This window comes from Oncorhynchus gorbuscha, linkage group LG11 (assembly GCF_021184085.1).
Source record: "Oncorhynchus gorbuscha isolate QuinsamMale2020 ecotype Even-year linkage group LG11, OgorEven_v1.0, whole genome shotgun sequence".
Taxonomy (NCBI): Eukaryota; Metazoa; Chordata; class Actinopteri; order Salmoniformes; family Salmonidae; genus Oncorhynchus; species Oncorhynchus gorbuscha.
The window spans coordinates 53,560,517-53,587,557 of NC_060183.1; the positions used below are offsets into that span (position 1 = coordinate 53,560,517).

Sequence of the window (27,041 nt, forward strand, 5' to 3'; positions counted from 1 at the left end):
TGTGTTCATCCCTGTATGTTAATGCCGGGGGTCTGTGTGGCGGTGACTTGGTGGCTGTGCCAGGGTCTCTGGCTGCTTTGTCATGGCATCTGTGCAGCCTTTGATCTCAGTAGGCAGAAACAAACAGGGGTGATTTGGCTGACACTTACAGGGCCTGTTCAAATCCTGTTGCCTTCATCTGTCCTGCTGTCTCACTTTTGTCTGTCTGAGGGAGGGAAAGAGAGAAATACTGTATCCAGCTGACAAAGGCTTGGTGGACACGATGAATAGTGTGTTCGTGTATGCTTTGCCCTATTTTGGGGGTCATATACAGTACATTACATCATGCTGTCTGTAATACCAGTATAATAATTGTTTGGTTCTGTCAGAATTAGAAATGATAATGGCATAATTACAAAACCTAATATCCAATATACAGTAAGTAAGGGATAAACGCAGATGTTCTGTACAATATCTTTGAAATAGTTGCAAGGAAATGTACAGAACAGAGGTGTTTATTCCGCTTTTACCACAGTTGCTAAATAAAACAATACTAAAGCACACATTTACCTGTAGAAGTTACATATTTGCATTGATATTTTTATATTTCTAAGTAAATTCATACTTTTTCATTCTCCCACCAAACCTAGTTGTTAGCTCGTTGCCAGAGACGCAACCCAGTTGTTCATTCTTTTTGTTCTATATACAGTATATGGACAAGACCCAGTCGTTCATTGCTGGCTGGCAACGTTCTTATCCCTTTGCTTGCTACAGTAGCTAGCCAACTACTGCTAACACAGTCGTGTCAAACATTGCAGACAAAATAACAGCAAAGTAGCTGCAATTGCATTTGTTTAAGCTGTTTTCTAGTGATTTGGATACATTCATAACAATGAGCTGATGATGCTCAATTTCGCCTGGTATAGAACATGTCTCTCGACAGGACACTGATCACTACAGTCAGAGGCATCATGTCCATAGGGGGCACAGTGGCACGTGCCCCCCTCAGATGTGTCCTGATTAAACCCTCTACAGCAGTCGTCGCCAACCTTTTCTGAGTCAAGATCACTTTCTGTGTCAAAATGCAAGACGAGATCTACTGCTCAGCTTTTTTTTTAAACACAAGTCTGTGCAACATTAACCTATTAAAAACAGTACTGTAGTGTAGCAAGGAGATTTGTGGAGAAGCTATAGGCCCAATACAAAAAAAATACAAAAAATTAATAAAATCCAGTGCCGACAGAGATGGCCGCCTCGCTTCGTGTTCCTAGGAAACTATGCAGTATTTCGTTTTTTTTTATGTGTTATTTCTTACATTGTTACCCCAGGAAATATGAGGTTTTATTACATACAGTCGGGAGGAACTATTGGATATAAGAGCAACGTCAACTTACCAACATTACGACTTGGAATACGACTTTCCCGAAGCGGTTGCTCTGTTTGGTCCACCACCCAGGACAATGGATCAGATCCCATCAGGCGACCCAAAACAACGGCGCCGCAGAAGGGACAGACAGAGCGGTCTTCTGGTCAGGCTCCGTAGACGGGCATATTGCACACCGCTCCCGAGCATACAACTCGCCAATGTCCAGTCTCTTGACAACAAGGTAGACGAAATCCGAGCAAGGGTTGCCTTCCAGAGAGACATCAGCGATTGCAACGTTCTTTGTTTCACGGAAATATGGCTCACTCGGGATACGTTATCAGACTTGGTAAAACAACCTGGTTTCTTCATGCATCGCGCCGACAGAAACACACATCTCTCTGGTAAGAAGAAGGGCGGGGGTGTATGTGTTATGATTAACGAGACGTGGTGTGATCATAACAACATACAGGAATTCAAGTCCTTTTGTTCACCTGACCCAGAATTCCTTACAATCAAATGCCGACCGCATTATCTAACAAGAGAATTCTCTTCGATCATAATCACAGCCGTGTATATCCCACCCCAATCAGACACATCGACGGCCCAGAAAGAACTTCATTTGACTGTATGTACACTGGAAACCACATATCCTGAGGCTGCATTTATTGTAGCTGTGGATATTGACAAGACCAATCTGAAAACAAGGCTCCCTAAATTTTATCAGCATATCGAATGCGCAACCCGGGCTGGCAAAACCCTGGATCATTGTTATTCTAACTTCCTCGATGCATATAAAGCCCTCGCTCACCCTCCTTTCGGAAAATCTGACCACGACTCCATTTTATTGCTCCCAGCCTATAGACAGAAACTAAAACAGGAAGCGCCAGTGCTCAGGTCTGTTCAACGCTGGTCCGACCAATTGGATTCCACGCTTCAAGATTGCTTCGATCATGTGGACTGGGATATGTTCCATATAGCGTCGGACAACAACATTGATGAATATGCTGATTCGGTGAGCAAGTTTATTAGCAAGTGCATCAGTGATGTTGTACCCACAGCGTCTATTAAAACATTCCCCAACCAGAAACTGTGGATTGATGGCAGCATTCGCGCAAAACTGAAAGTGCGAAGCACGGCTTTTAATCAGAGCAAGGTGCCCGGAAACATGACCAAATACAAACAGTGTAGCTATTCCCTCAGCAAGGCAGTCAAACAAGCTACGCGTCAGTATAGAGACAAAGTAGAGTCACAATTGAATGGCTCAGACACGAGAAGTATGTGGCAGGGTCTACAGTCAATCACAGACTACAAAAGTAAAACCAGCCCCGTCATGTACCACAATGTCTTGCTCCCGGACAAACTCAACAACTTCTTTGCTCGCTTTGAGGACAACACAGTGCCACTGACATGGCCTGCTACCAAAACCTGCGGGCTCTCTTTCACTGCAGCCAACGTGAGTAAAACATTTAAACGTGTTAACACTCGAAAGGCTGCCGGCCCAATAGGTCCACAGACGACGCAATCACAATCCCACTGCACACTGCCCTAACCCATATGGACAAGAGGACAACCTATGTACGAATGCTCTTCATCGACTACAGCTCAGCATAAATACCATAGTACCCTCCAAACTCATCATTAAGCTCGAGACCCTGGGTCTCTGCCCCGCCCTCTGCAACTGGGTCCTGGACTTCCTGACGGGCTGCCCCCAGGTGGTGAGGGTAGGTAACAACATCTACACCCCGCTGATCCTCAAATCTGGGGCCCCACAAGGGGGAGTTCTCATCCCTCTCCTGTACTCCCTGTTCACCCATGACTGCGTGGCCATGCACACCTCCAACTCAATCATCAAGTTTGCAGATGACACTACAGTGGTAGGGTTGATTACCAACAACAACGAGAGGAGGTGAGGGCCGTAGGAGTGTGGTGTCAGTAAAATAACCTCACACTCAATGTCAATGTCAAAAAAACAAAGGGGATGATGGACTTCAGGAAACAGCAGAGGGAGCAGCCCCCTATCCACATTGACGGGACAGTAGTTGAGAGGGTGGAAAGTTTTAAGTTTTACGTTCCTTGGCGTACACATCACGGACAAACTGAAATGGTCCACCCACACATACAGCGTGGTGAAGAAGGCGCAGCAGCGCCTCTTCAACCTCAGGAGGCTGAAGACATTTGGCTTGTCACCAAAAACATTCACATACTTTTACAGATGCACAATCAAGAGCATCCTGTTGAGCTGTATCACCACCTGGTACTTCAACTGCTCCGCCCACAAACGTTAGGCTCTCCAGAGGGTAGTGAGGTCTGCACAACACATCACCGGGGCAAACTACCTGACCTCCAGGACACCTACACCACCCGATGTCACAGGAAGCCCAAAAAGATTGTCAAGTACAACAACCACCCGAGCCACTTCCTGTCCACCACGTTATCATCCAGAAGGCGAGGTCAGTGCAGGTGCATTAAAGCGGGGACGGAGAGACTGAAAACAACTTCTTTCTCAAGGCCATCAGACTGTTAAACAGCCATCACTAACATTGAGTGGCTGCTGCCAACATACTGACTCACCTCTAGCCACTTTAATAATGAAAAAATTGATGTAATAAATGTATCAGTAGCCACTTTAAACAATGCCACTTTATATAATGTTTACATACCCTACATTACTCATCTTATATGTATATACTGTACTCTATACCATCTACTGCATCTTGCCTATGCCGTTGTTATGGTCCATCGCTCATTCATATATTTTTACATACATATCCTTATTCATTCCTTTACACTTGTGTGTGTATAAGGCTCATTCATATATTTTTACATACATATCCTTATTCATTCCTTTACACTTGTGTGTATAAGGTAGTTGTTGTGAAATTCTTAGGTTAGATTACTTGTTAGATATTACTGCATTGTCAGATCTAGAAGCACAAGCATTTCGCTACACTTGCATTATTAACATCTGCTAACCATGTGTATGTGACCAATAAAATTGGATTTGATTTTGATTTACATTATCACCGCATGTTGGCTTATGTTCCAATGCATTGTTGTTCGTACCATTTAAAAATATATTTCATAATTTGAGGTACAGTAAGGGTGGATATGATCAGACCTGTAATATATCAGTTGTTGTATTACCTGTGAGGCAAAGCTGAGTGAGAATACATTTCAATAATATTTACATTTTCCTGGGCTGATGGGGAGGGGGGTGTTCTACTACGCTAACATATGGAATTTCTTTAAGATGGTCACACCAACGATCATTTATATATTTGATTTCGAAATATTAGGTATAAAAATATATTTATAATACATGATGAAACATTGAATTTGGCCTTACTGCTACCATATATACTTCCATTAATGTTTTAAAACTGGTACTGGGCTATCTGTGAGGCTATCCATAAAGGTGTCATAATAGTTTGCAGGCCAAACCGTTCGGACGCTACAGACGTTTTTGTGAGAGGATTTTCTGGATGTCTCATGGTCTGACAAACACCTCTCTAGCTCTGCCACCTTTCACCACAGATGCAGAAGGCCAACATCGGCGGATGCGGTGGACTGAGATGCAGCCTATGCAAAAAACAGATATCTATAGCTGAAACATACTGATTTGTATGGGAATGTTTTTCTTTGTCTTTAGCTAGCCCAGATGGGTTCCCAATCTTCCAACCTCATAACTAGCTACCAAAAAGCCATTTCAGCCTATCAAGTTAGAGTAGCTAGCTTGTTTAACTGTCTTAGCTAGCATGCCTTCTGGCAGAGTTGGTAGACTGAAAAGGAAGCAATAACTAAATATACTGAATAAAACACATATCGCTTTCAATCCTCTATCCAGATTTTCGCAAAGATGCAGAGAAGCATATTTAGTTTCCTTAAAAAAATAACCAGTGGTTAGACGGTGACAGACAACTCAAATGGAATGCCCATTCTAGACAATCAGAAACAAGCATAAAAAAATGCTGTGGTATATGTAAGGGATAAACGGCGATATTCTGTACATTATCTTGGAAATAATGGACGGTCTTCCTCCTCCATTTGCGTAGTTCATTTTCCTAAGTTAATGTACAGAAGGGGAGAGTTTATCCCGGTTATACCACAGTTGCCAAAGAAAACAATATGAAAGCACACATTTACCTGTAGAAATACAAATAATTCATTGATATTCACATTTTTATAAGCAAATTCATACTTTCTTACTTTTTGGTTGCTAGAGACGTGACCCAATCGCTTGTTTAATTTGTTCAATATTTATGGACATGACCCCCATTCATCCTTTATGTTCTGTTGCCATGCTCAATGGCAATGTCCTTATCCCTTGCTTGCTGCTAGCTAGCCATCTAGCTACGGCTACACAGTCACGACATCTGCAGCCAGAATAACAGCAAAGTGTATTCTGTTGCGTTTGTTTATGCTGTTTATCCCACTTATACCACAGTTGCCAGAGAAAACAATACTAGAAGCACACATTTAATGATAGAAAGAAAAATAATTTGTTGATATTTGAATTTATATAAGCAAATTCATACTTTCTCATATTTTGGTGGAAAACCCAGTCGTTTGTTCGATTGGTTTGATATTTATGGACGTGCCCCAGTCGTTCGTTTTTTATGTTCGCTGGCAATGTTCTAATCCCTTGCTTGCTAGCTAGCCAGCTAGCTTCGGCTAACACAGTCACGACCTCAGCAGACAGAAAAAGAGCAAAGTATATGTTTTCTATTGACATTCATTTGGACACATCCATAACAATAAGCTGATAATGGCCGGTTTTGCCTGGCATAGCTAGAAAAGTTTGCCTTCTCGCCAGGACACTCAACACTGTTCATTTCAAGGAGAGCACATTGCATTTCAAACACTAGGCTTAAAGCTAGCTAAATATTTTGTTGCTAGTAAACCTGCCATTATGACAACCATTCAAAAATATCAGTTGCTGAATACAGCTGGTCAAACTACACTGAAGAAACATAAAAACGCATCCCTGTTAGTGAGCATTTATCCTTTACCAAGATAATCCATCCACCTGACAGGTGTGGCAAATCAAGAAGCTAATTAAACAGCATGATCATTACACAGGTGAACCGTGTGCTGGGGACAATAAAAGTTCACTCTAAAATGTGCAGTTTTGTCACACAACACAATGCCACAGATGTCTCAAGTTTTGAGGGAGAGTGCAATTGGCATGCTGACTGCAGGTAGGTCCACCAGAGCTGTTGATAGAGAATTGAATGTTCATTTCTCTACCATAAGCTGCCTATGTCATCGTTTTAGAGAATTTGGTAGTACGTCCAACCGGCCTCACAACCACAGATCATGTGTAGGGTGGGCCCAGCTTGGGTGGGTTGGCCTATGCCCTCCAAGGACCACCCATGGCAGCAGCCCTGCCCAGTCATGTGAAATCCATAGGATAGAGCCTAATTTATTTATTTAAATTGACTGATTTCCTTATATGAACTGTTGCATGTTGCATGTTTATATTTATGTTCAGTGTAGGATATATGTGAGGATTTGACAGCTTAGCGCCACTCACGTCATGACTGTAACAGTAGGGACCAGAGAAATTCATGTTCATCACTCTCCGCGTTAGGTCATCAGATGCTCAAAGAAATGTCTCTGCAAAGACAAATCAATGCTAGCTAGCTAGCTACGTTTTTTTCCTTGTTGGACCTGCGTTTACAATGTATCCAATTTCGGTTTGTGTGTTCGTTGGTTTAGCCTTATGTAATTTTGTAGCAAATATGGTCTGCATCTGTAGGTGCTTATTTGCGTTATGATTGCAAGGTGTCCCGATATCTTTACAACTGTCCCGTTATCTGTTTTAATGACCATTCTAGAATGCCTCAGAAACAAGTATTCAACAATGCTGTGGTATAAAAAGCCCTAGTTTGCCAACCACATTCTCATCCGTATTGGAGAGAGCACTTTAGAGTACCCTTTGGTTTGTTCTCCATTAACATTTTTAATAATACAACATTAATTTGGTAAGTGGCTATTTGTTAGTATTATGGTGACACATATGCATGCACGCAGACTCTCATATACTGGGCCAGCCTCACACCTGGGAATCCCCAACACACACATACACACACGTACACACACACAGGCACAAACACACGACACATTGCACACACACTCTAAACACACAAAGTTGGACGTGATGCATTCTGTTTCCCAGCACGCGGGGCAAAATCATTTATGAATCCCCTCCTTCCTATCTCCCCTCTCAATTATATGATGTATTGTTACGTTCTGACAGCCAACACTCAAATTAGTCTAAACTAATTAGCTTAAAGCAGGCCTCATTAAATTACCTGCCTTGGATTTGTCATTGCCATAGCATTTCAGGTTAGTGGCAAAACAACCTAAGTCACCGCCACCCGTTTGTTCCAGTATCAGTTCTGCAACCATAGCAGAAAACACTCAGTGGCTGTAGTCAGTGTTGTTATTGATTTATTTTGACCGAATGCTTTTGTATGCAACATCACAATGGGGAACATAGCATACAGTAAACCGAATGAGCTTGGGTACTCTGGTAGTCATGGGTATATAGCCTAGCTTATATGGATGCAGATAGCCAAAACTGGAATTTGGATGTGTCAGAGACTGAACTGATCCACAAATCCTACAGAATCATCACAGGTGAATGCATTGGCAGATATAATCATTGATTTGATGGTATACTGTAAAAGGAAAACCAAATACACATCTGCCAGTACATACTGTACATATAGCTGACATTACTGTACAGTAACTTTTGTAAGCAAACAATTCTTCCCCCCATTTCACAGTAAAATATTAGACCCATTAAATGTTGTCTGCTCTTTTACGACTTGTTATTGTCTAATAAAGTGTGAAAGGGGAAGAATTTCTGCATACAGTAGCACTAATTTGATAGCATACTGTTGGTGCTCTACAGCCAGGGGCCTAAATTCTTAAATGCAATTATAGATGAAAATGGTTTTCTTATCAGTAACTAAAGACATGACTCCACTGGCAAGTGGGATAATAATGTGTGGTGACATTGTACAATAACTAAATGTATCATTTTAATAATACTCTGTCAGAAATGGTTTAAATTCTGTCTGGAATTATGATCGGCAGGGGCAGTCTGGGACAGATATTTGGCCTTGGCATTTTATCTACACCAGCCCACATCATATCACACCGCCATATGTCAAATATCATATAGTATCTTGGTTGTAAATATTGAGAGGAGAAATTAAAATACACCTACAGAAAATAGACCTACAGAAAGCTGAGACCCCCACTTTCTTCGACAGGGACAATGGTTCCAAAGCTGTGTTTTTCACGCAATTGCATTTTGAAAAGTATGATCAGAAAGCATTTTGCTCTTGAGCGAGTCGGGGCAGAGGAGAGTGGCTCGCCCATCACAGCAGCATGCCACAGTGAAGGCACAGGCACAGGGGCAGGGTGAGTCGGGGAAGAGGAGAGTGGCTCGCCCATCACAGCAGCATGCCACAGCGAAGGAACAGGCACAGGGGCAGGGCAGACACTTTCATTATAGGAATCATGAAAGGGAAAGGGAAATGGGATACCAAGTCAGTTGTACAACAGATGGTGCCGACGGAGATGGTCGCCTCGCTTCGCGTTCCTAGGAAACTATGCAGTATTTTTTTTTTTATGTGTTATTTCTTACATTGTAAGTCTTTTTGCATACAGCCTGGAAAAACTATTGGATATAAGAGCAACATCAACTTACCAACATTACGACTTGGAATACGACTTTCCCAAAGCGGATCCTCTGTTTGGACTACCACCCAGGACAATGGATCGGATCCCAGTAACCGACCCAAAACAATGGCGCCACAGAAGGGGCAGACGGGTCTTCTGGTCAGGCTCCGTAGATAGGCACATTGCGCACCACTCCCGAGTGTACTACTCGCCAATGTCCAGGCTCTTGACAACAAGGTAGACAAAATTTGAGCAAGGGCTGCCTTCCAGAGAGACATCAGAGATTGTAACATCCTCTGTTTCATGGAAACATGACTCACTCGGGATACGTTATCAGAGTCAGTACAGCCACCCGGTTTCTTCATGCATCGCGCCGACAGAAACAAACATCTCTCTGGTAAAAAGAAGGGTGGAGGTGTATGCCTTATGATTAATGAGTCGTGGTGTGATCATAACAACATACAGGAACTCAAGTCCTTTTGTTCACCTGACCCAGAATTCCTTACAATCAAATTCTCGCCCGCATTATCTAACAAGAGAATTCACTTTGATTATAATTACAGCCGTGTATATCCCCTCCCAAGCAGACACCTCAACGGCCCTGAAATAACTTTCTTGGACTCTATGTCAACTGGAAACCACATATTCTGAGGCTGCATTTACTGTAGCAGGGGATATTAACAAGGCTTATCTGAAAACAAGGCTCCCTAAATTTTATCGACATATCGAATGCGCGACCCAGGCTGGATCATTCTGGATCATTGCTACTATAACTTCCGCGACGCATACAAAGCCCTCCCTCGCCCTCCTTTTGGCAAATCTGACCACGACTCCATTTTGTTGCTCCCAGACTATAGACAGATATTACAACAGGAAGCGCCCGTGCTCAGATCTGTTCAATGCTGGTCCGACCAATCTGATTATACTCTTCAAGATTGCTTCGATCACATGGACTGGTATTTGTTCCGGATAGCCTCAGACAACAACATTGATGTATACGCTGATTCGTGAGTGAGGTTAGTAGCACGTGCATCGGTAATGTTGTACCCATGGTGACTATTAAAACCTTCCCCAACCAGATACCGTGGATTGATGGCAGCAATCGCACAAAACTGAAAGCGCGAACCACTGCTTTCATGGCAAGGCGACCGGAAACATGACCGAATACAAACAGTGTAGTTATTTCCTCTACAAGTCAATCAAAGAAGCTAAGCATCAGTATAGAGACAAAGTAGAGTCGCAATTCAACGGCTCAGACACGTGACGTATGTGGCAGGGTCTACAGTCAATCACAAAAAGAAAGCCAGCACCACCGATGCCATGCTCCCAGACAAACTAAACAACTTCTTTGCTCGCTCTGAGGACAAAACAGTGCCACATACAGTGCCACTGACACAGCCCACTACCAAAACCTACGAAAGCCACCACCGATGCCATGCTCCCAGACAAACTAAACAACTTCTTTGCTCGCTCTGAGGACAATACAGTGACACTGACACAGCCCACTACCAAAACCTATGGGCTCTCCTTCACCGCAGCCAATGTGAGTAAAACATTTAAGAGCATGCGCAGACCAGCTGGCTGGTGTGTTTACAGACTTATTCAATCAACCCTATCCCAGTCTGCTGTTCCCACATGCTTCAAGAGGGCCACCATTGTTCATGTTCCCAAGAAAGCAAAAGTAACTGAGCTAAACTAGAAGTAGCACTCACTTCTGTCATCATGAAGTGCTTTGAGAGACTAGTCAATGATCACATCATCTCCACCCTCCCTGACACCCTAGACCCACTCCAATTTGCTTACCGCCCCAATAGGTCCATAGACAACGCAATCGCAATCAGACTGCACACTGCCCTAACCCATCTGGAGAAGAGGAATACCTATGTAAGAAGGCTGTTCATCGATTACAGCTCAGCATTTAACACCATAGCACCCTCCAAACTCGTCATTAAGCTTGAGACCCTGGGTCTCACCCCGTCCTGTGCAACTGGGTCCTGGACTTTTTGACAGGCCTCCCCCAGGTGGTGAGCGTGGGAAACAACATCTCCACCCCGAGCCCCACAAGGGTGCGTTCTCAGTCCTCTCCTGTACTCCCTGTTCACCCTATCATGGTTGGCTTGATTAACAACAACGACGAGACGGCCTACAGGGAGGCGGTGAGGGCCCTCGGAGTGTGGTGTCAGGAAAATAACCTCCCACTCAACGTCAACAAAACAAAGAAGATGATCGGGGACTTCAGGAAACAGCAGAGGGAGCACCCCCCTATCCACATCCCATATAAAGCACCCCCTTATCCACATTGATGGGACAGTAGTGGAGAAGGTGGAAAGTTCCTCGGCATACACATCACGGACAAACTGAAATGGTCCACCCACACAGCCAGCGTGGTGAAGAAGGTGCAACAGCTCCTCTTTAACCTCAGGAGGCTTAAGAAAATTGGCTTGTCGCCAAATTCACTCTTTTACAGATGCACATTCGAGAGCCTCCTTTTGGGCTGTATCACTGCCTCATATGGCAACTGCTCCTCCACCCATAACCGTTAGGTTCTCCAGAGGGTAGTGACCACCCAAGCCACTGCCTGTTCACCACGCTATCATCCAAAGGCGAGGTCAGTAATGGTGCATCAAAGCTGGGACCGAGAGACTGAAAAACAGCTTTTATCTCAAGGCCTGTTAAACAGCCATCACTAACATTGAGTGGCTGCTGCCAACATACAGATTCAAATCTCGAGCAATCACTAGCCACTTTAAACAATGCCACTTTATAATGTTTACATACCCTACATTAGTCATCTCATATGTATATACTGTACTCTTACCTATGCCGTTCGGCCATCGCTCATCCATATATTCACGTCGGTTGTGATATCGCCCGGAATCAATACCGGTCTGTAGTGATACCTTTAGCACTGCGATGCAGTGCCTTAGACCGCTAAGCCACTCGGGAGACCATATTAGTCCTTTTATATATTTATTTTGGAGAGTTTCTCATGGAGAGACCAAATGGTTAAAGAAAATAGACTAATTACTGAAAAAGCTTCTTATCAACAATGGTATTATTTTAAATTATTATTGTCTTTTTACTTTTAACTGCCACTAGTGTGTCGCCAAAACATTTACAACAAATACACTGCTCAAAAAATAAAGGGAACACTTAAACAACACAATGTAACACCAAGTCAATCACACTTCTGTGAAATCAAACTGTCCACTTAGGAAGCAACACTGATTGACAATACATTTCACATTCTGTTGTGCAAATGGAATAGACAACAGGTGGAAATTATAGGCAATTAGCAAGACACCCCCAATAAAGGAGTGGTTCTGCAGGTGGTGACCACAGACCACTTCTCAGTTCCTATACTTCCTGGCTGATGTTTTGGTCACTTTTGAATGCTGGCAGTGCTTTCACTCTAGTGGTAGCATGAGACCGAGTCTACAACCCACACAAGTGGCTCAGGTAGTGCAGCTCATCCTGAATAGCACATCAATGTGAGCTGTGGCAAGAAGGTTTGCTGTGTCTGTTAGCGTAGTGTCCAGAGCATGGAGGCGCTACCAGGAGACAGGCCAGTACATCAGGAGACGTGGAGGAGGCCGTAGTAGGGCAACAACTCAGCAGCAGGACCGCTACCTCCGCCTTTGTGCAAGGAGGAGCAGGAGGAGCACTGCCAGAGCCCTGCGAAATGACCTCCAGCAGGCCACAAATGTGCATGTGTCTGCTCAAACGGTCAGAAACAGAATCCATGAGGGTGGTATGAGGACCCGACGTCCACAGGAGGGGGTTGGGCTTACAGCACAACACCGTGCAGGACATTTGGCATTTGCCAGAGAACACCAAGATTGGCAAATTCGCCACTGGCACCCTGTGCTCTTCACAGATGAAAGCTGGTTCACACTGAGCACATGTGACAGACATGACAGAGTCTGGAGACGCAGTGGAGAACATTCTGCTGCCTGCAACATCCTCCAGCATGACCGGTTTGGCGTTGGGTCAGTCATGGTGTGGGGTGGCATTTCTTTGGGGGGCCGCACCTTCCATGTGCTCGCCAGAGGTAGCCTGACTGCCATTAGGTACCGAGATGAGATCCTCAGACCCCTTGTGAGACCATATGCTGGTGCGGTTGGCCCTGGGTTCCTCCTAATGCAAGACAATGCTAGACCTCATGTGGCTGGAGTGTGTCAGCAGTTACTGCAAGAGGAAGGCATTGATGCTATGGACTGGCCCGCCCGTTCCCCAGACCTGAATCCAATTGAGCACATCTGGGACATCATGTCTCGCTCCATCCACCAACGCCACATTGCACCACAGACTGTCCAGGAGTTGGCGGAATGCTTTAGTCCAGGTCTGGGAGGAGATCCCTGAGGAGACCATCCGCCACCTCATCAGGAGCATGCCCAGGCGTTGTAGGGAGGTCATACAGGCACGTGGAGGCCACACACAGTACTGAGCCTCATTTTGACTTGTTTTAAGGACATTACATCAAAGTTGGATCAGCCTGTAGTGTGGTTTTCCACTTTAATTTTGAGTGTGACTCCAAATCCAGACCTCCATGGGTTGATAAATTTGATTTCCATTGATCATTTATGTGTGATTTTGTTGTCAGCACATTCAACTATGTAAAGAAAAAAGTATTTAACCTCTTCAGTCGACCCTCTACAGATTAGCACAACACTACTGCAGCATATGGGATCGGAAAATAGAGCTGGACACTAGGGTAACCTCTTGCATGGCATCATTTAGACACAAGCATCCTCGAAATGGTCTTTATGTCTTCGAGTCAGGGCCAATCACATCAAGATTATGACCCACTTTGCCAAAGATTCAACAGAAGTTGGGATCTAACACTACTTTTTGAACATTCTGTTAAAAATCGCGCAACATTTCAGCGCCCTGCTACTCATGCCAGGAATATAGTATATGCATATGATTAGTATGTGTGGATAGAAAACACTCAGACGTTTATAAAACTGGTTAAATCACGGCTGTGACTTTTACAGAACGTGCGTTTCATTGAAAAGTGCAGGAAAATCTGATCACTGAAAGTGGAAAAATATATCCATCCGCCGCTTCAACCCATTGTTATGGGTGAAAGACATTAAATATGGCTGAGTTTGCAGTACCTACAGCTTCCACACGATGTCAACAGTCTTGTCATTTGCCAATTGTTTGTTTCTTGGTCAAACGAACAAGAGACAGGCTTTTTCTTCAGGTCTCCGACCGGATATTTTGGTTGAGAAATACATGGACAGTATTTCAAGACGGACCCCTATAGAAAACACTTCGTCTCGTGATTAATTTGATCGCTTATTAACATTTACTAATACCTAAAGTTGCATTACAAAAGTATTTCGAAGTGTTTTGCGAAAGTTTATTGTCGACTTTTTGAATTTTAAAAAATGACGTTACGTTATGAAACGCTATTTTTTTCCGTTTATCACACAGTCTTCATAGATCGATATCTAGGCTATATATGGACCGATTTAATCGGAAAAAAAGACCCAATAGTGATTATGGGACATCTAGGAGTGCCAACAAAGAAGATGGTCAAAGGTAATGAATGTTTTATATTTTATTTCTGCGGTTTGTGTAGCGCCGACTATGCTAATTATTTTGTTTATGTCCCCTACGGGTCTTTTGGGGTGTTACATGCTATCAGATAATAGCTTCTCATACTTTCGCCGAAAAGCATTTTAAAAATCTGACTTGTTGCCTGGATTCACAACGAGTGTAGCTTTAATTCAATACCCTGCATGTGTATTTTAATGAACGTTTGAGTTTTAACTAATACTATTAGCATTTAGCGTAGCGCATTTGCATTTCCAGAGCTCTAGATGGGACGCCTGCGTGCCAGGTAGGAGCAAGTGGTTAATAAAGGATATTTCATTCATTCAGATCTAGGATGTGAAAACAAGCCCAGACTTGTCCACCCTGACCTGAGATCTGCCAAATAGACTTTTTGAGTGAGATATTTTGATTATTGAGACCTTCTCACAACCAGTGTCATTTGACCTCGAGAGCAGTGCCAATCCATATCATTATAAATCTTTGTTAGCTTTAATGAGGTTTGCCTACAGAGAACCTTGCAGGCTGGTCTCATCCATGTATTGCCAATGTGTCTAATTCCTCTGATCCAGTGGCTTTACAGTATTGATTGGACAGAGGTTAGCATTCAAAGCTACAGAAAGTCATTTCGATACACTTTGGGCCATAATTTTCCAGATGAACCTAACCAATATATCTTCAGATAATGAATGTATCTCAAGGGAATGCTCATTTAAGGATATCACACCAATCTCGCCATATTGAATACAGCACTGCTCAGGTGTTTAAACGATCCAGGAAATCACACGTCAATAGGCAAAGTTTTCCCTAGTAATTTATACCCAAGAGAAAGGCAGACAGTGCTTCCCCATGTAAACCTGCTCCATGCTACATCATATCATAAAGCAGCCTCTTAACCTTGTCTGGCACCAATTAGTTTGGAGAAAGAGAAGGCCACACATCCAGGGATGTAATTCATTTTCATCTGCTGAAAGGGCAACATTCCTCGTTAGTATGGAGAGCTGCAATCTGGGGCCTGACAATTCGGGAAGGAGGATACGAGGGGCCTGAGATTGAAAAAAAAAGGAAAACAGAAATTAATACACAAATCATATCACATTGAAAACAGCCTTTCAGTGACAATGTCTTGTTAGTTTTCCGTCAAAACCGATTAGACTAATTATTTTAAATCTGTTTCACCTTCGCTGACACCGCAGGATTTAAAAATAATTATACTCATCATGTAATAATATCTCCCCTTCTTTCTCTTCCCCCTCTTTCTCTCTATCTGTCTTTCCACAGGTCTTCACAGAATGGAGCGAGAATGAACAGAGAGCGGCTGAAAGAAAAGCATGAACTGGAGGTTTATTGAGGTCATCTGCTTCCTGTTTATATGGGACCATATAACAGTTCAGTCTTCCCGCCAGGACCCGTCCGCCGCCGAGCAACATGTTACCAAGCAGTTTGATTGGCTCATCTCCGACCGCGGACCTTTCCACCACTCTCGGAGCTACCTCTCCTTTGTGGAAAGATTCCGCCAAGGATTTACAACCAGATATAAAATTTATAGGTGAGTTCACTTTCATTTGTGCGTTTTGGTGGTGCTGATGTTGCAGAGGTTTTAAAGACACTCTCTGACTAAATGTTTTTTCTATTTTGAGTCCAGATTGTTGGTTTCTTTGGAAGGGACCTTGCAAAAGTGTACTGTGTCAAGGTTTTGTGTGAAAGTGGACACTTTTTACAGAGTTAGTGTACTTCCCCACCACACACAGGATAGTTGGGGAAGGAGTGTCCTAAGATAAAGTCGATGGGATAACTGTTTTTTTTTTCACGGAAGTTTTAGTAATCTATTTCTGACTTTCACAGATTGGTAGACAGACAATGCTTTCTTATCCTGTTCTATTGTGTGTCCCACCAAGAAACAAGGCCCCAATAGTACTCATCTCACTGTTTGGCTGTGGTCTGTGTTATGGTATTATGGCCCAATCAGCAGGCTAGCTTTGTTAAGGGGATGGAGTGGATGTGCTGTGTTTTAGGCTGTGTGTCTGCTTAGAGGCAGGGGCTTAAGTGTGTTATAAATAGGTTATGCAATCACCAGCCATTGCACTTATTTGGCTAACACATTGTGGCTCAGATAATCATTCCCCAATTACATAGTTATGTGAGGGAGATGGAGCCAGAGCCATCCTCTCTGATTAGCCTCTCAGACTCTACTGAATGGCTGTGTATAAAAAAGTGGCTATATTAAGACAAGATACAAAAGCTGCATGGCTTGGCAGTCTGGATGAAACAAAACATCTAAGTACTGCATGAATATTACTTGCTGTATATTTTAGTTCACTTTTTAAGTTCTCAGATTATAATTATGCACATTTCTAGTAGTCATGAGGTAGTGATCTATTCAGGGCTACTGGGTTTGTTTGATAATAACGACCCAAAAATGACAAGTTAAATATTAAGCCTGGCTAGAGGCAGGGAGGTCAGTGTAGGATCCAATCATTTTATAATTACTCTTCTCCATGTTTGGTTATATTTTTGTCTTAAGGGAAAGAATAATTGGCAACATGATATTGACAAATACTGTCTTCTATTCCAGAAACATGGTATAGTTGTCAAGGATTCTAGCTAGCATTTTTCTAATGGGACATGGTTGCCATTCTCTTGACAGGCATCAGCTTTCATGTCGTATTCTTTCCTCCCTGCTACGTTACGTGTTGTTAAATACATGATCTGCCAGAGTTGGATTCCAAATAGCATCCTTTTATTTTCTCTCTCTCTCTTTGCATAGTAAATACCCTTAGAATTGCCTGACAAGGTACGGAAAATAGATACCTAGGAGATTCCCTTCCCTTTCAGACGAGTGTGCTTTGGTTTTCCTGCTCTGCAGTCCAGAATCCTGGAGAGAGAAAGGCGAGAGAGAGGAAGAGTGAGAGACATAAGGAGACCAAGACAGAGACACAGAAAGAGAGACTCATCATCAACATGTTACATTCATTTAGCGATACAGTTAAATAGGGTCTCTCTCTTCCTTCTCTACTCTCCTTGTTTCATAGATTGCCGCAGCAGCCTCTGGTCCCCACAGGCTTTGCTGTCTTTATATTGTCACTTGTAAACAGATCATTTGCATAATATGTAGCTTGACAGCCTGGATAGCACACATACGCAGGAATCTCAGATAAACAGCCATCCATGGGCCCCGTGCTGCTGACGTGTGTGGCTTATGATGTTTGTTCGATTCATAAAAGAGCCAGCGGAGGCGGCATAGGCATTATGTGTTCGCCTGGGGAACGGAGTCTTTGGCATTGCAAGACAAATGTTGCGCAAGCAGGCTAGCTCGACTACTATAAAACAGTAGGAGGCATCAAATTCAGTTGTCAATGCAAGGTATCGTTTTACTTGTGACAAGACAATTGCATCTTGCATCAATACGGAGCGGAATCTAGTGCACTTCTCATTAAAAATGTACTGTGGAAATCTGCAATCACATCTGTCAGACATCTGGGCCACTGTCAGACAAACCAGTCTGAGTCATCTGTCAACTGGATGCAAGGATGTGGTGAAAAACTTTCACTTTAGTCTCCGTTTGTTGGAAAAGTGATATACATATCCTTCATTTTGATGAAGAGTGGGCTGCTTTTGACAAAGGGCAACCATGCCCTCCAGATCCTCCATCAAACTCAATGTGTTTGCCTAGAATATGCAAATGTAGAATACAAAATTTGGAATATGTGAATGACTGTGGTAATTACTTGGCTGAGCCTTTTATGTACATGCACCGGGTAATATAGTACATAAATATATACTGCCAGTCTAGTGCCAATACAAAACCGAACCCTAATATTATTATTCACCCTGTTTGCACATCATCCAATCCAGTGGCGGTAATATGAAATTAGCTTTTGCAAAAATGTAAGACGTGTTGTGAAAACTATCCAATTATCTATGAAAAGTATCCAACTGGAATTGGCATACATGCTCCCAAGAACATGGATTATCACAGTTGGATTGGAATAATCCATGATAAAAGGTCAAAATGCCAAAGCGCTCTTCGTTCTCCTACTCGGTCACCCTAAGGTTCCCAAACATCTTAGCTACAAACACAGTGCTAGCAGTTACAATATGCCACCTTTTCCACCACTTCTTGGCTCCCATATGAAGCAACTGAGTCAAGAAATAAATATGGAACCTGCAGCAGACGCTAACTGGCAATGAGGAGTGAATAGCTTTGTAAATTTCCCCAAGGCTTCCACTGTCTTTGCAATTTACTAGTTTACTAAATTTGCAGGGAGATAAAGTATCCGTTATCAAGAAAGATTACCCAAAGGCGATTCGCAGGACAATGTCAATCTGATCAGAAACAAACAAATCTCCCTAGTCTTTATTAATGTGAGCACTGTGCCTCATTCTGCAGGCCAAACACATAGATTTAGGATCGCTTGTGATCGTTTGGCACGCTGGAAAGGTCACCATCACTTGGAGCAAAAACACACTATACTGCAGGGCTACAATTACCCCACCCCCAGAGGTGTGTTTCTTCCTTCCCTAAGAATAATTGCAATCCATTGGTTAAGTAATCGGCTGTGATGCGGTAGTGCTATCGATTGCAATCTCTAAATCAAAGGGCTCTTTTTCTCTTTACATGAGCATGTACGCCACCTCCTGTACCGAGTACATCATACGCCAGATAGACTCTTTCTCTGTTGCAGCGTGTTGCAGTTTTGTAGATTGAATCGGTGTTGACTGGGTATCAATCCATGCTTGAGTTGTAGAATGGGCTGCTTTCACCTGGCCCTGACTTCCTCTCTCTGTGGCGTATGTTCCTCTCTCTGTGGCGTATGTAAAGGGGCAACTGTGTTTTTAGGAGGGCTGGGAATTGCCAGGGACCTCACGTTATGATATTATCTGGTTACCCCTTTTTCTCCCCAATTTCTTGATATCCAATTGGTAGGTATAGTCCCATCGTGCAACTCGCGCACAGACTTGGGAGAGGCAAAAATCGAGAGCCGTGCATCCTTTTCCGAAACACGATCCCGCCAAGCCGCACTGCTTTTTGAATGAACATCAAGCTATGAGGAAAAATTATGGCGTTTTGGTGCAGGTACAGCTAACTAGTGCAAATAATATTGCGATATTGTCAAAATTGTACAATATAATATAATAGCAAAAATAATATCCTTATATGTAACTGTATCAATTTTTTCTCCATCAATAGTTTTTAGATGTTGCTGTGGTCATTGTTCGCAGGCTCTATCTCAAGTCCTTGTCTACCAGAGAAATCCAATATAAATGCAAATCTCTGTCTGTTAATGCATTTTAAAAGGTTGGGAATCATCATTGTACTGTAATCAAAGAAGAGAGATGGAGGTTGTTATTAAGAAGGATAATGTTTATGAAAATGGCATGATGGTGCTCATTGATCTTGGATGTGGGGTTTGCGGTGTGCGAAGAGGAGGCTTGCCTCACACTGTCATTGGACCGAGATTCATTACCAACTGAAAGTCTATCCAGAGTTTGAATCGTTAATAGCCTCCACAATGATCTACAGAGAAAATACCCAGAGGCATTACTCAGATGTCCACTCCAGCAGCTCTGTTAGAATTGGTCCTATTTTGAATATTTTGTTTCGCAATTTTCCCATTGATAAAATGCTAACTTGTGATTTGTGGTATTTGTGAGAGAGAGAGAGAGATGTACAATGTTCTGTTGAAAAGCAGAAAACAAGTGGCAACAACATGCTGAATTGTGAGTACTGCATTTGAATAATAACTCAAATACAATAAACAACAGATATAGGCAAAAAACTATGTTCATCATCAACTATTATGCAGGCGAACCATGGGCGGGATGGCATCGGAAATGCTCAATCCTGCAGTGGAACAGTTTCAGTTTAGTTGAGGAGCGGGTCTGGTTTAGGTCACAGAGGATCATTGGGGTGGGAACATATGGTGGTAGGGTTCGGATTTGAGAAGTGATCTTGCGAAGGATCTTGAGAGACTTTCCCTGCGAGTGTGGAGTGATGATACGCCCAGATTGGTGCATGCATCTGAGTAGGAGGTGTAGTCTGTTGCCATGATGATACAAACTCTGATGATACAAATCTGTCATTCTGCCCCTGAACAAGCAGTTAACCCACTGTTCCTAGGCTGTCATTGAAAATAAGAATTTGTTCTAAACTGACTTGCCTGGTTACATGAAGGTAAAATAAATATAATTATGGTTAGGGCTGGGCGATATGGCCTATAAATCATATATTTATTTTTTCAAACTTATGGTTGATTCACATCTACATTCTTTTTTGTTTTATCTAAATAAGCTTTGTTGTTCAGTTAAAGGTCAAATACACTGCATTTCAAACAGTCAGAAATAATCTAATGGATTCAGGGCTTGTGAAATTATACCTAGGCTAGATATAAGCCTTCCACAACCATAAGACCCACTAATCATTACATTATTTTATCAAGTACTTTAACCTGCCTTTTTGCAATAATCACAGATCTGGCATTCAAGTCTGTCTATGAAAATTCCCTTATTTTGTAACCAAATGTAACCAGAACCATGCATAAAGCACATTCACTAATAATGACTAACTTCTTGTAGCAGGCATTATAGAAAATTAGCACAGGTCTCATAAACAATCTCTCAATCACAAGCCCAGGTGCTAGTGAGTAGCCAGCTAATCTGTTTATTTCAAGTTTATCCAAATCAAATCAAATCAAATCGAATCAAATTTTATTTATAATAATATTTGTCACATACACATGGTTAGCAGATGTTAATGTGAGTGTAGCGAAATGTTTGTGCCTCTAGTTCCGACAATGCAGTGATAACCAACAAGTAATCTAACTAACAATTCCAAAACTATTGTCTTATACACAGTGTAAGGGGATAAGGAATATGTACATAAGGATATATGAATGAGTGATGGTACAGAGCAGCATACAGTAGATGGTATCGAGTACAGTATATACATATGAGATGAGTATGTAGACAAAGTAAACAAAGTAGCATAGTTAAAGTGGCTAGTGATACATGTATTACATAAGGATGCAGTCGATGATGTAGAGTACAGTATATACATATGCATATGAGATGAATCATGTAGGGTAAGTAACATTATATAAGGTAGCATTATTTAAAGTGGCTAGTGATATATTTACATCATTTCCCATCAATTCCCATTATTAAAGTGGCTGGAGTTGGGTCAGTGTCAATGACAGTGTGTTGGCAGGAGCCACTCAATGTTAGTGGTGGCTGTTTAACAGTCTGATGGCCTTGAGATAGAAGCTGTTTTTCAGTCTCTCGGTCCCAGCTTTGATGCACCTGTACTGACCTCGCCTTCTGGATGATAGCGGGGTGAACAGGCAGTGGTTCGGGTGGTTGATGTCCTTGATGATCTTTATGGCCTTCCTGTAACATCGGGTGGTGTAGGTGTCCTGGAGGGCAGGTAGTTTGCCCCGGGTGATGCGTTGTGCAGACCTCACTACCCTCTGGAGAGCCTTACGGTTGAGGGCGGAGCAGTTGCCGTACCAGGCGGTGATACAGCCCGCCAGGATGCTCTCGATTGTGCATCTGTAGAAGTTTGTGAGTGCTTTTGGTGACAAGCCGAATTTCTTCAGCCTCCTGAGGTTGAAGAGGCGCTGTTGCGCCTTTTTCACGACGCTGTCAGTGTGAGTGGACCAATTCAGTTTGTCTGTGATGTGTATGCCGAGGAACTTACAACTTGCTACCCTCTCCACTACTGTTCCATCGATGTGGATAGGGGGGTGTTCCCTCTGCTGTTTCCTGAAGTCCACAATCATCTCCTTAGTTTTGTTGACGTTGAGTGTGAGGTTATTTTCCTGACACCACACTCCGAGGGCCCTCACCTCCTCCCTGTAGGCCGTCTCGTCGTTGTTGGTAATCAAGCCTACCACTGTTGTATCGTCCGCAAACTTGATGATTGAGTTGGAGGCGTGCGTGGCCATGCAGTCCTGGGTGAACAGAGAGTACAGGAGAGGGCTCAGAACGCACCCTTGTGGGGCCCCCGTGTTGAGGATCAGCGGGGAGGAGATGTTGTTGCCTACCCTCACCACCTGGGGGCGGCGCGTCAGGAAGTCCAGTACCCAGTTGCACAGGGCGGGGTCGAGACCCAGGGTCTCGAGCTTGATGACGAGCTTGGAGGGTACTATGGTGTTGAATGCCGAGCTGTAGTCGATGAACCAACTTGGATCTATGTGTTAGCTAACAAGGTAGAACAGTTTAATTGTTATGAACACACTCTTCTGTCCATCTCCAACTGTTTGAACACCATGCTAGCCTGTCCACTTTGTTTAGATGTTACAATCAAGTGGCCTGCCTAATTTCTCAGAATGAGAATGAGTTGCCAATTCCTTATCTAATTGTGTTTTATTTTTATTGCACATTTATAAAACACAGACTAGACAGCTATAAGGAATTGGCTAAAATGCTGCTAGCAGTATGTGGTACTGCAATTCCTCGCACGACAAACTGAGCATTATTTTCCAACTCCCATTTTAGTAGTGTCTGCTCTGTGCACAATATAAAAATTTGAGACATAAAAAGGGTATTGTTGGAAAGGGTAACTTCTGCTGTATTACAGTAAAATAAATCTTAGAATCAGTCCATATGACTGATTCTGTTGTACCAAACCTCAAATGCAAATGTGGAGTTGAAACCGTTTGTTAGAGAATAACAAGTGATATCTCATCTTTGTTGTTGTGAGTGACAGGGGGAGGGGCTTAGTGTGTGTGTAAATTATAAGGTGCACACAGCCAGAGAGGAAGAGGCGAAGCGAGAGGTTTCACTCACCAATATCTGTCCAAAATAAAGCCCAAAGCCCAATGCGTTTCTAAGTTTGTCGCCTGCCTTTCCACCTTTGGGACAAAGGCACCCGGGGTTAGGGCGGAAACATGAGCATCTTCTTACTATGTACAGATTTCTGACACAGTACAGAAGAAGCAAAGGAGACAAGACAAAAAATACTAAATGAGAACAAGTGGACAAACACTTTTGAAAAAAAAAGATAAATGAACTTGAAATTTGCGATAGAGGCATTTGGAATATATGGATAATGTACATCCAGCTGTTTTTTCTATGCATCATCAAGACCGAACAGCAGCTTCGAGTAAGGTTAAGGGGGAGGTGTGTGTCTCTTTGTTAACAACAGCTGGTATGCACTCTCTAATGATAAGGAAGTCTTGAGGTTATGTTTGCCTGAGTTAGAATACCTCATGATAAGCTGAAGACCATGCAAACAACACTGAACCATGCACGAGAGCACCACTGTAGCCGATGTGAGTAAGACCTTTAAACAGGTTAATATTCACAAGGCAACGGGGCCAGACGGATTACGAATGACGCGTACTCAGAGCATGCGCTGACCAGCTGGCAAGTGTCTTCAGTGATATCTTCAACCTCTCCCTGACCCCGTCTGTATTACCTACATGTTTCAAGCAGACCACCATAATCCCTGTGCCTAAGAACGCCAAGGTAACCTGTCTAAATGACGATTGCCCCATAACCATGAAATACTTTCAAATGCTGGTCATGGCTCACATCAACACCATCGTCCCAGACACTCTGGACCCACTCCAATTCGCATACCTCCCCAATAGATCCACAGCAATCTCTATTGCACGCCACACTGCCTTCTCCCACCTGGACAAGAGGAACATCTACATAAGAATGCTGTTCATTGACTAAAGCTCAGCGTTAAACACCATAGTGCCCTGCAAGCTCATCACTAAGCTAAGGACCCTGGTACTGAACACCTCCCTCTGCAGCTGGATCCTGGACTTCGTGACAGGCTGACCCCAGGTGGTGAGGGTAGGCAACAACACATCCACCAGGGTCCCTCAGGGGTACGTGCTTAGTCCCCTCCTCTACTCCCTGTTCACCCTCAACTGCGTGACCGCGCACCACTCCAATACCCTCATTAAGTTTGCTGATGACACAACGGTGGTCTGCCTGATCACCGACGATGATGAGACAGCCTATAGGGAGGTTGTCAGTGACCTAGCAGTGTGGTGCCAGGAAACAACCTTTCCAATAAACGGCAGCTGATCCTGAACTACAGGAAATGGGCGGCCGAGCTTCAAGTTCCTCGGTGTCCACATCCCTCAGGAATTATCATGGTCCGCCCACATCTAAACAGTCACGAAGAAGGAATGACAATGCCGCTTCCTCCTCAGGGGGTTGAAAAGATTTGGCATGGGCCCTCAGATCCTCAAAACATTCTAGCAACTACTTGGCATCCGAACGCAAGGTGTTACAGAACGGCCCAGTACATCAGGAGGTGTCAGAGAAAGGCCCTAAAGATTGTCAAAGACTCCAGCCAGCCTAGTCATCAACTGTTCTCTCTGCTACTGCAAAGGAATCGTTACCGATGCACTAAGTCTGGAACCAACTGGACACTGAACAGCTTCTACCACCAAGCCATAAGACTGCTAAATATTTAGTTAAGTAGTTAACCAAATAGCTACCCGGGATATCTGCACTGATCTCTTTATGCACTAAATTTTTTGACTCATTACATACACTGCTGTTACTGTTTATTATCTATCCTGCTGCTTTGTCACTTTATCCTTACCTACACATACCATATACTACTGTTCAAAAGTTTGGGGTCACTTAGAAATGTCCTTGTTTTTTTGCTTTTTTTGTGCTAGGGGGCAGTATTTTCATTTTTGGAGAAAAAAAACGTTCCCGATATTTTGTCAGGGAAAGATGCTAGAATATGCATATAATTAACAGCTTTGGATAGAAAACACTCTAACGTTTCCAAAACTGTAAATATATTGTCTGTGAGTATAACAGAACTGATGTTGCAGGCGAAAGCCTGAGAAAAATCCAATCCGGAAGTGCCCCAGGTTTTGAAAGCGCTGCGTTCTAATGACTCCCTATTCAGCTGTGAATGTACCATCAACGAGCTTACGCTTTCTACGTATTCCCCAAGGTGTCTACAGCATTGTGACGTAGTGTTACGGATTTCTGTTGAAGAATAGCCGTAGGCGGCCACATTGCGTAAGTGGTCACATGGTGGTACAGAGGTAGCCATTACTCCAATCGGTCCTCCTGAAAAACTAATTGTCCCGACGGATATATTATCGAATAGATATTAGAAAAACACCTTGAGGATTGATTATAAACAACGTTTGCCATGTTTCTGTCTATATTATAGAGCTATTTTTGAATATTTGTCGGCGTTGTGGTGACCTCAATTTCCGGGTGATTTCTCAGCCAAACGTGAAGAACAAACGGAGCTATTTCGCCTACAAAAATAATATTTTGGGAAAAAATGAACTTTGGCTGTTTACCTGGGAGTCTCGTGAGTGAAAACATCCGAAGTTCATCAAAGCTAAACGATTTAATTTGACTGCTTTTCTGATTTCCGTGACAAGGTTGCCTGCTGCTAGCCAGGCATAATGCTATGCTAGGCTATGATAAACTTACACAAATGCTTGTCTAGCGTTGGCTGTAAAGCATATTTAGAAAATCTGAGATGACAGGGTGATTAACAAAAGGCTAAGCTGTGTTCCAATATATTTCACTTGTGATTTTCATGAATAGGAATATTTTCTAGGAAGATTTATGTCCGTTGCGTTATGCTAATTCGTGTCAGGCGATGATTGCGCTCCCGGATCCGGGTTTGAGAGTCACAAGAAGTTTTAAAGAAAAGCACATTTTTGGTCCATAAAAATTACATCAAATTGATCAGAAATACAGTGTAGACATTGTTAATGTTGTAAATTACTATTGTAGCTGGAACCTGCAGATTTTTTAAATGGAATATCTACATAGGCTTGCAGAGGACCATTATCAGCAACCATTTCCCCTGTGTTCCAATGGAACGTTCTGTTAGCTAATCCAAGTTCATTATTTTTAAAGGCTAATTAATCATTAGAAAACCCTTTTGCAATTATATTAGCACAGCTGAAAACGGTTGTGCTTATTAAAGATGCAATAAAACTGTCTTTCTTTAGACTAGTAGGGTATCTGGAGCATCAGAATTTGTGGGTTCGATTACAGGCTCAAAATGTCCAGAAACAAAGACCTTTCTTCTGAAACTTGTCAGTCTATTCTTGTTCTGTGAAATTAAGGCTTTTCCATGCGAGAAATTGCCAAGAAACTAAAAGATCTCATACAACGCTATGTACTACTACTACCTTCACAGAACAGCGCAAACTGTCTTTAACCAAATCAAATCAACATTTTTTGTCACATGCGCCGAATACAATAGGTGTAACCACCTTACAGTGAAATGCTTACTTACAGGCCCTAACCAACCCTGCAATTTTTATGTAAAAAATAGGTATTAAGTGAACAATAGATAAGTCAAGAAATAAAAAAACAACAGAAAAAATACAGTGAAAAATAACAGTAGTGAAGCTGTATACAGGCACCGGTTAGTTGGGCTAATTGAGGTAGTATGTACATGTAGGTATCGTTAAAGTCACCAGAA

The 27,041-nt window shown here is 42.8% G+C and overlaps 1 protein-coding gene across 1 annotated transcript in view; it reads left to right on the forward strand.

Annotated features, from left to right (window-relative positions):
* The window catches only part of LOC124048942 (BMP/retinoic acid-inducible neural-specific protein 1), a 179,507-nt gene that overhangs the window by 17,285 nt on the left and 135,181 nt on the right, over positions 1 to 27,041 (forward strand). Inside the window, exon 2 of the mRNA XM_046370130.1 lies at positions 15,884 to 16,151. Coding sequence (XP_046226086.1) covers positions 15,934 to 16,151 — 218 coding nt within the window. The 5' untranslated portion in view covers positions 15,884 to 15,933. The remainder of the gene's footprint in view (positions 1 to 15,883; positions 16,152 to 27,041) is intronic.